Here is a 15,501-nt window from a genome sequence, read left to right as displayed (position 1 = left end):
TGGCCGATTCATATGTCTACTTACAGTAGAATGGCCCTAACAATAATAAAGAAGTGGCCCACAAGGAATAAGAAAACACACAGAGTATTTTGATTAGAGCTGAACAATTTTGAATCAACGTTATTGCGATTCTTTTGACAGGAAATGTGATTGCGAGATGATTCCAATAATGTGTGATATTTGTGCAGCTCTGTGAGAAACGAAGATGTTCTCTTCAGTCTGCAGAATAAGAATAATTCATCTGAAACGATATTGTGACACTCATTTTGAACAAATATTGCACCGCCTGCGATTTCGGTTCAATTTGGATTAATTGTTCAGTCCTAATTTTGATCTTAATCCAACTGAAAATCTAGGAAAAGAGCCAAAACATGCAGTTAGGATTAAAGCCACAGGTTCCATCAAACATGCTTAGCAGAGGATGCAACACCAATTGTATCGAGAGAAATGGATGAATAAATGAATGCTGCCTTTGTCTGTTTTCTACAACATGTAGTGGATGTGAGTGACTATGAAAGTGCTGAAGATGAACTGCTTTAAATAAGTGTGAAGTTGATTTGAATCAAAGCTGTTTTATTTGCAAGCTTGATACACTCTTTGCATGTAAACACAAAGGCACATGAAGCATTTCAGCTCTCAGCAGCTGATACACAACAGGAAACCACAGTTACACATTTTATAGATTTCAGAAAAAATATTAACAAATCACGATGGAAAAAGATGGCACTGACTTCCTACAGGGAGAGCAAGTTAATACTGATATACACACACGGGTGTCGGTTTATTAAGAACACCCAGCTAATTCAACAATCCTGTAATGAATCCTCCATGACAGCTTGGAGCTTTCACAAAAGCTTTAACTGGATGTCCTTCATAAACTGAAATCAAATCATGACTAATTTAAAAAATAAATGGCCGCGAGCTAACCCTGGTTGTCTTTGCTTGGTGACAGTGACAAATAAACAAATACAAACACATATTGGATGATGAGAGTGAGATCAAAAATGAGAGTTTACAGTTCCATTTCATACTTAAAGGACCAGTGTGCAGGCTTAAGTGGCATCTAGGGGTGAAGTTGAACAGTACAACGAGAGAGTCGGTGTTTATTTGTCCAAACATGGCAGACTTTGTGGACCTGGACCTGTTCAGACCTGACCTTGCATGAACCCAATCAGACATTAGAGACCATCTCCTCAGTTAACGTCCAGTGGTAGTTTCAGGGATTTATTTCTCCTTAGTTCCAACTCAGAGATGAGTGAACATGAGACCCATTTTAATGACAGTTGTACTTGAGGCTGTCCCCATGTGATGAGATCACTGAGGACAGATGTTAACACCAGATCTGACTGAGGCTTACTCATGCATAGCAAGTGGTGGTAATGCACCTTTAACGTTCAATGCCACCCAAAACTTAACAAAAACACAACAGCTTTTAGTTTCAGGTGTTAAATGAATAATACTTTCAAAAAAAAAAAAAAAAAAAAAAAAATCCTATATTGATTCTAAAATATTTCATTTCCATAGATGGATTGTGCCTAAATTCTACACACTGGACATTTAAAGACAGAACGTCTTCACAACACATAAACACTTGCTCACGTGATTATCAATAAGTGCAAAGTTGATATACATTTATGCAAGGATAGACTCTAGACTCTACAAAGCTTCTTGGCACATGTAAAAATATACTACTAGCATCACTGCAGCTCTCATCCTGAGGATGTAAACATCATAGATGAGAGGGTGACTTACCTGACATCTATGAGCCTTGACACCAGGGTCACATGACTGAAATAAAAAGAGCGCAATAGCCTTTTACAGAACCAATGTAAAAGGATGCTGCAGCCATCAAAGCAGGCTTTAAAAATAATTGGCTCTAATAAAGCATTTAAAAAACAAAACAAACAAAAAACAGGGTTTCAATGAACCAGAGTGGCAACTTCACTATTGCTATTTTATGCATAAAGTGCCCATTTTAGTTAACACTATATATATTTTCAATTTCCTTCTCATGCAGTTAAAATCATAATGGAATGATTGAATATTGGAGCAGCTGCTAAAATGAATGTACATGCATATTAAGATACTGTATAACAACAGCTACTTCTATGGTGACACTTAAGAATAAGAGCGACTGGCCAACAGTGTGGAGTGGAGAGATGAAGCTGGGATAAGATTTGAGTCTGCAGGAGATGATCGTGGTCCGTTTGTGGTTCCTCCTTGTAACTGTCAGGCAGTCGCTGCAGGGTTTGGTGCAGACTTGTTGACGGGCGGTTTCAGCTTCATGATATTGAAAAACTCCACCAGCTGACCTGGAACCTCTGCCAACACACTCTTTGCCAGTGCTTCTTTGGGAGCCTAAAGAAACAAACAATGGAAAAAAACCAAAAAATAAAACATGTTTGTATAAAAGAATCAATAAGTGATTTCATTAGATGAAGCAAGCATGAATGATTAGGTGAAAGCCATGCAAATGAAAAGTGTTCAAGGGAAAATTCCATGCTCTTCAGAAATGACTTTGGCTTCATCCACACTGATATACCTTAGCTATAAAACACATTTGTAAATGCTGCTGGCCCAGTTTTTGGTTTGGAAATTCTCAGGCGGCATTTTATTCTACATGAGTGGAGATAAACGCCTCTTTAACACTAAGCAGAAATACTTCAGATTTTTGAACCCGAGTGAACCTGCTACAATAAGAGGATTAACAATATTCCCACTGCTAGAGTTTGTTCTGTGCTGGCTTTTTTCACTGCATCAACTGTGAGTGAAATCTAGTAATAATACACCAGAAACAACACAATAGAGCTCAATAACAATGTTAATGTTAACAGACCTTAAACTTTTCTATCTTTTACTTTGATCCACTCAGAGATGAGTGAACAATGTTAAGGTGCTAATATAATGAAATAAAATAAAGTAAGACAATGTTAAAAATGTAAGTATGACATTTTTTAAAATTACTATATTGAAAATACGGTGTAAACATCTAATAAATAAATGTAGGAGTAAAAATAAGTGATAAGTAGAAACTGTTATGTGATTGACCTAATGTTGACACGTGTAGAAGACATACATTGAAGAAAAAGTCCTCATAATAAAATGAAAATCTAACAGTGTGGACGCAGCCTTTCGAAATGGGTCAAGACAAGGATGGCGGTGGGGTTAATGACTGGAATAGTTGGGGTACCCTATGATGGACTGGGCTCTTTGGGAGGTTTCAGTTTGAATAAACTGAAGAAGGAGGCCACTTGCTGAGGTAACTCGGCCAATACGCTTTGGGCAAGAGCCTGGCTGGGTGCCTGAAAAGACATAAATACACAAGGCACACAAATAAGCTAAGTGACAACTGAAGATTAGGGGTCGACCAATTCTATTTTTTTTTATTCTTCTCAGGGCTGATACAGATATTCATCTGCAATGAAAAATCTGGTTCTCAAAAGAGACCCATTGCGGTCAAGGGTTTACTGCAGGACTCTCATATGAGACTGCAGTTGTTTTAGCTGGATGTATGTAATAAATTGACGACTGGCTGTTTTTTTATGCCAGACTGTTGTGGTTCCCACATGGGAAGGGCTGCTGTACATGCATACGTCATGATGCCTAAATATTGTCTTTATTTTAATACCATGGGCTGTATTATCATTATCATACTTTACTGATTTGCTATGTACTTTTATTTGAGTTACATTTAAATTGAATTCTGTACTGACAGTAGTGAGTGGCCATTTTCATGATGACGTGCAGCCGAGAGCATATCATCAACTACAACTCTGTTCGGTTTCTTTTTTGTCATGTCAAAGCCTGTTAAAATGAAAACATCTGAGGAAAATGTGTGCATGCCTTTTTAATTAGCACTGATTTAGCTTATTGAGATTAAGCAGCTGAAAACGCAACCAACACCACTCATGCTTCCGTATTTCAGATGAGAAAAAATGTTACTTACGTTTTGGAACTGCCTGAATGGCACAAACTGGACAATGTCACGCATGGCTGTCTCGCCAGACAGAGAGCGCAGGCGTCCGTCGTCTCCATCCAGGAACTCCATGGCACTGAAGTCCGCCCCTCCTACTCCGATGATGATGATGGACATGGGCAGACGAGAGGCGTTGACGATGGCGTTGCGGGTGTCGTCCATGTCTGTGATCACTCCGTCAGTGATGATGAGCAGAACAAAGTATTGCTTCAGGAGGAGGGGGAAAAAAACAACACAATTATTCATATTTTCTGGACTTTGATTCGGACTGTTTCAGGTTCTCAGACAAATCTCTGTTTGGTGTTTATGATGTTTCTCAAAACAAGCTGCATTTGATGATTTTCTGAAAATAATCGTACCCGAAAACAAAAGGTTTGCAGAGTCGCTCTGGCATCAAGAGATTGGCCATGTCACAGCTCAATAGGTCTCACTACTGAGCAGCAGAGAAATCTAATCTCATCTAAATCTATGAGCCTGGAAACAGCTTGCAAAGGTAATCACTGTGATATTACCCTTGAATTGATGATATGGATCAAAATTGTCCCCGCTTCTTATTTACAATACAACTCAGAAATCTACACCTCATCAACCATGACAGGTTTTTTTTTGTGAGGATTTATGTGACATGGATAAAACCATGGTACTAAATGCCCTGCACTTAAAATGAGTCTTTGAGAGGCATAGTAATCAAATAAAGACCAAAGAGCTTATATAAAAAGTGAAAGTAATCCTTTGACAGCAATTTATTGAATAGCCACCAGGGGGCAATACTGCTGGCTGCAAATAAAGCACTTGGTTTTAATAGAAGTATATAAAAAATTTGCCTTCTTCTCACTTTCCTGATGAGTGAATGGTCTCAATCGCAAGTTTAAGGTCTTCTTCAATAGAACATGATGTTGACTGTGTCAATCACCATTAAGAGAAAAAAGACGACAAAGTACAAACCACATAAGTGAATAACAGACTGACTGCTTGTACCAGTACCTGGTTGCTGGTGGTAGTTCCAATTTCAAAAAGTAACAATGCTGCTGTTGAAATAGCAAATCTCGAGGCTTAAAAACAGGATTTAATTTAACAACTGATAGGCTACATCTACTCTTTATCTATAGTCTATGATAATTCAATTTTTTTTTTTACATGTAAAACATAGATTACATGTCACTGTCACTTTCTTATGGTTGTTGCCACCGCCACCTTCCTCGGGGCCCTGACGGAGTCGGCTGGTGATCTAGTTAGCTAAAAAGATGTGCCTGTGTGCTTAAGGTCTGGACTGACAAACCTAATAAGTCACCGCGCCGTTGCCAGAACAGCTTATCACCTGCGCTCTCTCGTTCTCCTTTGTGACTCACTGCGTCTTTTCTGCTCGGCTGTGATGCGTTCCTCGACGCTCGTAAAATCGCTCACTCTTGCTCTTGTCTCCACTCAGAGCACCGCACACACACTTGTCCTGTCTCTAATATTGGTAGGGACATTCTGGCTTTCTCCAAATATTGGTAGGGACATGTCCATCCACACACAATCCTATGCCCTTGGTTATAACGGCCCACTTATTAAGAAAAAATGTCTAATGTCTATACAATATAACCCCAATGTGAAACTCTAGGTTTGTGGAATACACACTCAATAGCTAATTAAAATTCATCATGTTGGTGTTTTTACTGATATTTTTATTCCGGTCTATCTTTCCGCCTGCAGACTAATAATAGTGAGTTAGAAGAAGGAGTGACAATCGCCATCCTTTGTGATTGTCTAATGTCTGGAGAGTCTGTAACAGTCTGTAAACAAAAGCTCATTGTCTTATTGTTGGCAATGGCTCAAAGGCCAAACACTCACTGATGCAGTGGTCTGTTGAAGGGCTTGCTTAGCAAAGCAGGCCACGTGGTTGATGATGGGGGAGAAGTTGGTCGGACCATAGAGTTTGACCTGTGGCAAACACACCCTGTAGGCCTCCACGATCCCTTCAACACCTGCACACACAGGATTCTCAGATTTGTATCAACACGTCACACACTGAGAAAAGCCTGTATACAGTTGTTAATATCATCTAAATATGTATTGAAACAAAGCAACACCACAGTGATTTGTGAACACACCTGAACAAAATGGATTTGATGCGTTGAAATTGAGTGGAAACTCGTGGGAAACCTGTAAAATGCCATCACATATTATTTGATGATGTGCAAATCCACTATATGACTTTTGAATGCATCTGTAGTCTAGCATGCTTTTACCTGCCAATTGGGAGGAATCTGGGCTCCAAAGCCAAAGGCAGGAAACATCTTGTCACTACACAGAGAAGACAAAAGGGTGTGCTTGAAAAATATGTATACTGCCAAGGAATTTTACACTTTCTGTCCATTTCCTCAAAAATGTTGAACTGATTTCCATGAAATTTCACATTCAATTTTAGCAGGTGTAAGTGGAAAGCTGTGGACAGGAAATATAAGAAATACAAGAAATATGTAATTTAAGGTAGTGATATTTAATCAGCTAATGTTCAGTGGTTATGTTATTTAGGAACTAAATAACTGTTTGTATGGTGGCAGGAAAAGTAAAAGCAAGAAAAAAAAAAGAAAGATGAGATATATTTATATATTGTATTTTGTGATAAAGAAGTCTCAGAAAGTTAGGGAAAAGTCTCGTCAGGTAAGTTTTGAAAGTACCTAGATTAGGCGCCTACCTGTCGTAATCCTGGATGACGTTACCCACAGACCAGATAGCAGAAAGGTATTCGTTAACGCCCTGAGGACTAATGTAATGCAGAGACTGAGGAGACCTGGGATCCCCGTTGGAGCCTGTGAAGTCGATGGCCACCTGTCCGCAAAATGCATGCATCATTAGTCGTTCAAGAACACAACTGAGCAAGTGTGGAATTGAAAATAAAATAATACAAGCTCACGGTGAAGTTTATTTGGCAACCTCCCATGATATAATCCAGGAATGTATACTCCTTCACCACCTGCAAAACAACAAACACATGTTCATGGAAGAGTATTACGTAATCTCGATCTTGACATTTTGCACGTTTTATGTGTCACATAAAACAAAGCAAATCCAGTGCTTTACCTGGCACAGCTTCACGCTGACCACCCCAGAGTTTTTGTAGCTTTTCTTCTTCTGTTTCTTTTTACTGTTTATGCAGTCAAACTCCGCCTGAGGAGGAAACACAACAGCAAAGATGTCTGTGTCAGTGCTTGATTAATGCTCTATGACAACAAGTGACCTAATCAGGGTGCGAACACACAAACACATTTTTCGTGTGGTTTGCTGACTTTATCCGGCACATTTTTTTCATACATAAAATATATCCACTGGACACACAAATCCTCTGAGGCTGGAAGTTTGTGTAAAACACTGTACTCAGCTGTGCAGCCGCTCTTCCTCCCTCGCCTGTACTCTCGTATTTCACAGGGACAAGGAGGAGCTACGGTGGAGCTCTGAAGTACTCTGCCTGGCGGGGGGGGGGCAACATTCACGGTGAAATGTGCGATGTGTCGTAACTGGGCGGGAGGTTTAAACATTGCGTATTTTATCGCCTATACTTACACTAAGTGGAACCACTAAAACATGACTGAGTCTTGTTTTTTAGTACTAGAATGATTAAAAAGTTGATTTTGCACAATATGGACCCTTAAAAGGGGTCACTAGAAGGTGTCCAGATTTGTTTGTATGGAGAATTTCCCTGGAACAAAACTACGTCATGTGACACATCATTAACAGTTTGTTAGAACAGCAATGCTTCTCTCCTCCTTCACAAAGACCATCGTAAAGCTAGTTTGTAGAAAGCAGACCACTGTTGGATCTGAAAAGCCCATGTGGGGAATAGCCAACTAGAAACTAACGTCTTGTATCATGTTGTACTTTCACATACTGTGTTGTATTGGCTGGTTTTTAATCAACTGTCTTGTGGAGGAGAGTTAATCACCAATGATCATGTTTATAATGGCGCAGGGTCCAGTAGGACAACTGAGAAAAATATTGTTTAGCAATATTTTATATGCACATGCTTTGGTTTGAACCAACTGCTATTGTCCTTTTAAATAAATAATAACATGTCCATTGTAAATCTGTCTGTGTCCATTTGTACTTGCCTGTCTCTCTGTATTTTATTGCTGTAAAGGAAATTGCTCTTTGGAGACATTTAAGATTTACTTTACATTAACTGACCTTTAAAGTCAGTACTAGACTACATAATGAAACATTTTAAAAGGCTATCTTTTGCACTTAACATATCTCTGTGATGATTCAGATATTTGCTTGAGGACATTTTCTCTATCTGTACATCTCGAAATTTTAACTAAGTACCCCTGCATTATGCTTGCCCCACACTAGAGGATAATTCCAACAATCCCTGGTGCCTTCCGATTTGAACAGATTATCGGGCCAAATTATCCTGTAGTGAGACAGGTTTAACAGACACGATTTTAACGTCATCAAACGCATCAATGTCTTCCAGACTTCTATCGTAATAATAATTTTTAAAAAAAATCGTAATTATTAATCGTTTAATATTCACGACTGAACAGCAATTCAGATGGTCTTCACATTCATCCTCAAATCGATCTTGAATCTGCTCTGAATGTGGAGACCATCTCCCGAGCCCGGTGGACGGCAGAGAAAGAGGACAAACTTTATGGGATTTATGGCAACAGTGTGATTGCTTGTTTAAAGGTGCATTATGTATTAAATCTAAAGCAACTGGGCATAAAATCCTCCTAATACGTCACAGAGACTCAGGAATAATATTCAAATAACAAACTGAACTCACCAACAACAACAGTACAGCCAAAATATTCGCATTAAAAAAAATATTTTGCAGACTGCAAATCATGTTTATGTTTTGAAATCATGTTTTGGCATGTGGCGCCACCTACCACCGTCTACCAATCATTGCAGTCAGTAGAGTCTCAGCTGCCGAGCAACCACGGGTTGCCAGTTACGTCTTAGCTACAATGGCGGAGAAAACGTAACCTAAAAGACCTCGGTATTTTGAATTTGAGTATAGTAACCGTTTTTGTAGTAACCACATTCTTACATATGGTGCCTTTAAAGTGTCCTGCAAGACGTATCACAAACAAACGGAATTCTGAAGTCACGTTAATTCATGCAAGCTTCTGTGAATCTGCAAATCCCTGGAGTCCCCTCATTGGATCTTCAAGTCTGTGCTTTCTATTAAAACATTGAACATCAGTTACAAAGTTGTGTCTGTGTTTGCTCATGTTTTTGAAACCAAATCAGATTTGTGGGGCAGGCATTAGACTGGCATTGTATGAGAAATGAGAAACTGTTATTAAAATGACATAAAAATTGCTTCAGTTCACATGTTTGTTTGGTTGCTACAAGCAAACAATGTAAACACACCCACACACATTCATACCGGAGAAGACTGTGATGCTTCTTGGAGGCGTGTCATTGTTGTTTCAAAGCTTCCAATGAGATCGTGAGAACCATCGTTGTCATAATCGTAACACTCGACCTGGAAACAGGTAAAACAAAAAACAAAACATGACTATGTCACTGACCTGGCAAGTAAGAAAAACAAATGTGATCACTCACATAGAGAAGGCATTTCTGCCAATTAGTCTGTTCACGCAAAAAAATAATCGTTTAAAAATTGTCTCCAAGAAACCAGTTGTTGTAAATAGTGGATCTTAACTAGGGTGGAAAAATTCCATGGAATTAACTGGTATAAACTGGAAATTTTCAAAAGGTTGGGAGCTTATATAGGTTGAATATATTTGGTAAATAATTGTAGCATAATCTTGGCTAAACCACTCAGATTTGATGCAAATACAGTTGCAAGTCAATGCTATTCCTCCATCACAGGTGGAATGGTTCATGGTATAGTACCAAAATTACCAGCCCCTAATGTTCTTCCCTTGGGGTACCAGCATAAAATGGTATGGTCGAACTCCACCCACAACAGTCAATGTTTAAATTATGACAGTTTCTTTAAATTATCCAAAATTCCCAGGTAATTCTCATTAATTTCGATGAAAAGTTTCCAATTTGGAATATTTCAGAAATTCGAGAACTTAAACCTTAATTTTTCAGCCCTTTACCACCCTAATCTAAACATATGAACAAATAGAATCTATCAACCTGAACAGCCAAATAGTGGTAAAAATTAAAGTGAAGGTTTGTAATTTGAGTGAACTGACTCCGACTTGAAAACAGGGAAACAAAGAACATGCCAAAGTGAAATCTACAACTAGACATGGCTGGCAGATGTTTAAAGAAGAGTAGCTGCACAAGAATTTCATGGAAATGAGACAATTGAGTTGGATGAAAACTAACTCAGAGAGTTGGACACCCCCGCTGAGGTAGTGTCTGGCATTATTCACCATCTAATCCATTCACACATTTCACCCATTACGTGATGGCGAGATGAGAAAAGACAAACACTGTGGCACTCTGGGTAACTCACTTGTCCTGTATGGTTGGAAACAGCTTCCTTCCTAACATGTTTGCTTCAGGAGGTTGAAAACAAAAGTATATATGATCAAACTACTATTGAAGACACCATAAGTTTGTATGTTTTCACATGTCTGAGAGGGAGATCACCAAATAATAAAGCCTCAAATTGCTGTATTATATAATAAACACAAATCAGAGCAGTTGCAGGCGTGTGCAGCCGATCCAGCTGTGCTAGTAGTTTATATTAAAAAGATGTTATATGTACTTTTATGGGTTTGTCCATGTCTGCTCCACACAGAGACTGCAGGGGGATTCGAAAGGGTTTCCATGTTGGATTCAAGTTGTTCTTCACCACCTGAGGACAAAATATATATGAGGATTATTTTATATCAGGAACAAAATAACATGGAAAGTGTGTGGATTCTTAAAGGTTTAATTGCAGTTAAAGGTGCATTTATGTGAGTTAGGGTTATATTGTATTCTGATAAGTTGTATCTCTTCCTATCTTTGCAAGTTTTCTCTCTCGTTCTTACCGTCAGTAGTTGTACAACAGGATATTCCACAACAGGAAAGTGATCTTTTACATGACTCTACTGGAGACCTTTTACCTTCCACACGTAGATACTTTCAGCAGTAAACTAAGGTCAACCCTTGACCGAAACAACAGAATAAAGATTACTGCTCATCCAACAACTCCCTGGAAAAACTAGTAAAGTAAAAAGAAACTGCAACAACAGAAATAAAGTAATTTCTTCAGATAACAAACAACTTCAACAAAAACAACTATGAACTTTTTTACCTGTTTAATTGTTGAGGCCTGATAGAATGCCTATAAAGTCCAAATTCAGCGATTTTACAGGCAGATAGTAAACTTGACACTATTAACTCAAAATGTAAGCTTTTACAACTTAAGTGTAACTCAGTGAAAACCACATTATGGCTTTGGTAATTGGACAAATGTAAGCTGGGCCCAACACACGTTACACAAACTGGAGTTTAGATCAGGCCCAAAAACAACAGTTGACCTGACAGGAGCCCGTCACAATCTGTCCAAGCTTGGCCCAACCTGACCCATTTACTGTGTAATTACTCTATGAGCCCAAGCCCGACTTAAACATGACATGTTTAAGTGGGCCATTACGAGGCATAGGTTTGCGTATGGATAGACCAATATTTGGAGAAAACCATATTGTCCCTACCAATATTAGAGACAGAACAAGCGTATATGTGTCCGCATTGCATCAGAGCATCAGCGAACACATCGCAGCCAAGCAAACTCGAAAAAAGAAACTAAGTGGCTGAGATACTGCAAAGAAACAAACAATATGTTTTGTACTGTATTGTTTGTGCAGTGCTCTGTACAGCCAAACATCCCTTTGGAAAACTAAGTTTGCTGACAAGAAAGAAAAAGTAAGCATACAACCTTCATAAAAGAACAACAGCATGAAGCATTAAGTGTGTAGGGACAGAAGTTATTATTTGGTGAACTATTAAACATGTATTTTATTGCAAATGCTGTCACATATAACTCATTTAGATTTAACTAATCATCATAAACATTTCATCTATTAGAGTAGTTTTACAATTGAGCAACAGCCGATTTCAATACCTGTCTAACAACAGTAGCTGTAAAACAGACAGACAGCAACAAAAACATGCGTTTGTTTACCTCTGTCCTGTGAGCCAGCTGCCATGAATTTGCTGTCTGCTTGTAGAATTCCAGGTAAGGGTCAGACTTCCCAAATAAGTCCTGCAACAAAAAACACCAGTAGTTGAGGAACACCAGAATGCCTCGAAATGACAGACAGTATGTAAAAATAAAAAAAGAATAACCCCTACCTTGTTGTCTAATTTCCTTGCTTGCACCTCAAAGTTCACCACTCTGTTGTCTTTTATTTCTTCTGCGTTGATCTACATCAGAACAGAATGAATCGAATAATCAACTGAGCAAAAATAAATAAAGATAAGCAACATCACAAAATGACACTCCTCCACTCACAGTGATGGTGCCTTTTCCTGCAAAAGACTTATTCTTCAAGACGAGTGGCCGTGTCAGTTTTTTACTGGATACAACCTAAAAAAAAAAAAGAAACACCAAAGGTAAAAAAAAAAAGCCTGCAAGCAAAAAGGGAATCGGTTTGCTATGAAAGCATCATAAAAAATAGCGGGACCAATAAAATCACCCAACTTTCAGGTTATGACGCATTAAAAAAAAACAGGTAAAAACAGTGCAAACTCCAGCCAAGTTAACCCAGTTTTCCAACAATTTCAATACAGATCAGGATCAGGACCAAATTTAACAGGAACACAAAACTTTATGAGGTACTATTACATAATTTTATTTATTTGCAGAGATCAGCAAAAATGTTGAAACTTCCCCTACCTTGCGAGATTAACAACTGTGTCTAAAAAAAAATATATTTTACTTAGGCCATAACCTAGGCTTAGGCTGTGTTTCCATCAAGTGAAACAGTTCAGTTTGGTACAGTACAGTACATATTTGTGTTGCATTTCCATTAGGAATAGTACCAAAATAACCAGCCCCTAACATTAAATTTTTCGACACTCTTCCCTTGGAGTATCAGAGTAAAATGGTTTGGTAAGGTCAGGGTAGAGGTAGTAGGTGTTGTCACACCGGTGCAATGTCACACTGCATATCTTGCTGACGCAGCCATCGGGCACAGCCCACACCCCGCCTACCAAGGAAAGGTACTGTTCTCGGTCAAAACACAAGCCTGACCCAGGGCTTTACCATTCCAAACTGTACCATACTGTACCAAACGAAATTGCACCATGATGTAAACACAGCTAAACACAAATGCCAGCATAAGCACTAACTTCCCTGATGTAGGTGAAAGTCATGCAGAATGAACATCTCAGGTAAAATTTCACAGAGAGGCTACACAGCGACTGTTTATCAGATATGTTAATGATCCATGTCTGACTTAGTGAAACAGTGGCATCTTATTACACGACTGTGTGAGTCCTGCCACTGCTTGGGGTAGATAAGGAACTGAAACCAGTAGAAAGACCATAAAACCGAACAATCACACACATTTGTCACTGGTGAGGCATTACCTGTCCCAAGGTACACTCCAGTTCCCCCAGGAAGTCATCATCACTCAGGTCAACTGTCTTGTTGTCAATGTCATAAATCCCAAACTTGAGTTTCTGTACTATTTCAAAGTAGTAGTCGATGGCAAACTTTTTGGCAAACTTTGGACTGAGGCAGTTCTGGACTTTCTCTGTGCGCGCCACCTATTGGGAAAACATTTTTTTGTGAAAATTGATAAATTAACAACACAGTAAAGTTTAGGGTGTAAAGAGCCTTATATTATGAATAACTGAACTTATAAAGAAAACTCAGTGTCAATCAATGTTCTTAACTGATAAGCAACTAATTGTTAACTAATCTATGATTTCATGTTCAATTGACAATAAACATATTGTCAACAGATAACAAACAACAACTAAGAATTTGTCATACTTTTTATCATATATCACCTTTCAAGTGACAGGCTAATCAGACGTAAAGCATCAACTAATAAGACACAAGAAGTAGTTAAATAATGGTTATTGTATGGCAGATAGTTAATTATAATTTGCCAAATGATTATCTGTTTTACCAAAATTGTATCTAATTATTGATGTCAAAATGTAACCGTGAAATAAAACTATACATTTTTAAATACCAATAAAGCTACTTTAATTGAAATGGAGTAGTATAAAGTGGCAAGCAGACACAAATGAAACAGGAAATGGACATTACTTAACTGCTGCTTTACACATGTACTTTCCCATATGGTGGTTAACGATTTACAATGAGTAATGCAAATGCCACACCTAGGAAAATGTATGATGACAGTTTTTCAGAGCTGAGGAAGAAGAAGGGCAGTAAAGACCCTCCAGTAAAGAGTCCAACAGTCAATAGAGAAATTCAGGTCAGACTTCACTAACATGACCTCTGGTCAGAAAAAAACCCTCCACTGACCTCATACCACTGAGAGTTGGAGCTGCTCATTAACAGGACACAAAGCGGGTCTGATTTGGAGCCGATGTCTTTGTCCAGGAGATTGTCACAGGACACGGTCAGCTCCACCTTGGTGACACACTGAGCTGCCATGTTGGCCAAGCAACAAGCTGATGAAATAGAAAAGAATAATTAGTGTTGTAAAACTGGCTTCCACCACACACACACCCCCCCCCCCCCCCCCCCCCCCCCCCACACACACACAAATACTGCAACCATTTGTTTCCCAGTCTTTTATATGGGGACCCACCTTTTAAACAAGAGCATAAATATGTGCATACTATAAAGTTTCAAACTGCATTTCTACCATTTCATTTCAACTGTTTCAAGATCAAACCATAACACAGATATGCTATACTTGTTAGCATGAATTCGCTGTTAGCTAGCACATGCTAATGAGCTTTTATATGACGTTTTCACTTTAAAAAGAAAAAAGAAAACAGAGGAGCGACAATAACACACTAACCACACGCCCTCCCCTTCTTCTCACTGACGGTTGAGTGCAGTCGCTGCTGACGTTTTCTGTCACAACAACAGCGGTTGAACGGTTGGGTTTAGCTTTGTAATGCTAAATAAATAGTGGCGTTTCACTCACTCAGTCACTGAGTTAATGGAAAATACGACTCAACAAGAAGCAAGTAATACGCTTCAGTGGGTGTGGAGCTCTGAAGCGAGTGAGCTAACAGTAGCGCTAGCAGGCTAACAGAGCTCGTAAAATGCTCATCTAGCTGGTTTACGACATTAAGTTACGATAATATAATTGAAATGGAGTTGATTCAAACTTACTTTGAACGTGTGAGGAGGGATATAGGAAGAGAAAAGTGTTTTAGGATGTGTCAAATCCCGGATGAAGAGCAGGAGATTGATCTCTGACAGACCTGAGTCTCTAAAGTCCGCCCACCACAGGCTGCGTCTCTGGTGTCTACTCTGATAATCCGGTACTGCAGACACTACTATTGGCTACTCCCACTGATCCATAACTCATGTGTTACGCGTTTGACGTGCCTGACATGTGTATACTACCAAGACCACTTATAACAACAATAATACAAATGTTTTAGGACCTAAAATACATATA

The 15,501-nt window shown here is 38.8% G+C and overlaps 1 protein-coding gene across 2 annotated transcripts; it reads right to left on the bottom strand.

The window, feature by feature from the left end:
* Positions 1-1,805: 1,805 nt before the first annotated feature.
* Positions 1,806-15,343, bottom strand: LOC310937409 (copine-3-like). 2 transcript variants are annotated; one of them, XM_083901673.1, is made up of 17 exons: positions 15,210-15,343; positions 14,385-14,533; positions 13,472-13,651; positions 12,393-12,467; positions 12,233-12,304; positions 12,063-12,143; positions 10,659-10,748; positions 9,354-9,452; positions 7,043-7,129; positions 6,876-6,935; positions 6,657-6,790; positions 6,208-6,262; positions 6,070-6,121; positions 5,810-5,943; positions 3,947-4,183; positions 3,191-3,302; positions 2,232-2,358 (listed from the first exon to the last, which is right to left on the bottom strand). In XM_083901673.1, exons 2-16 carry the CDS (start codon positions 14,514-14,516, stop codon positions 3,192-3,194), a joined length of 1,599 nt encoding a protein of 532 aa, XP_083757799.1. In that variant the 5' UTR covers positions 14,517-14,533; positions 15,210-15,343; the 3' UTR covers positions 2,232-2,358; position 3,191. The 2 variants fall into 2 exon arrangements, with proteins under 2 accessions (XP_083757798.1, XP_083757799.1); XM_083901672.1 differs by lacking the exon at positions 3,191-3,302 and having other exon boundaries at positions 1,806-2,358.
* Positions 15,344-15,501: the final 158 nt, after the last annotated feature.

This window comes from Microchirus variegatus, assembly GCF_963457635.1.
Source record: "Microchirus variegatus genome assembly, chromosome: 15".
In the NCBI taxonomy this organism is placed as follows: domain Eukaryota; kingdom Metazoa; phylum Chordata; class Actinopteri; order Pleuronectiformes; family Soleidae; genus Microchirus; species Microchirus variegatus.
The sequence above is the reverse complement of the archived record's forward strand: the minus strand, read 5'-3'. Positions and strand labels throughout refer to the sequence as shown.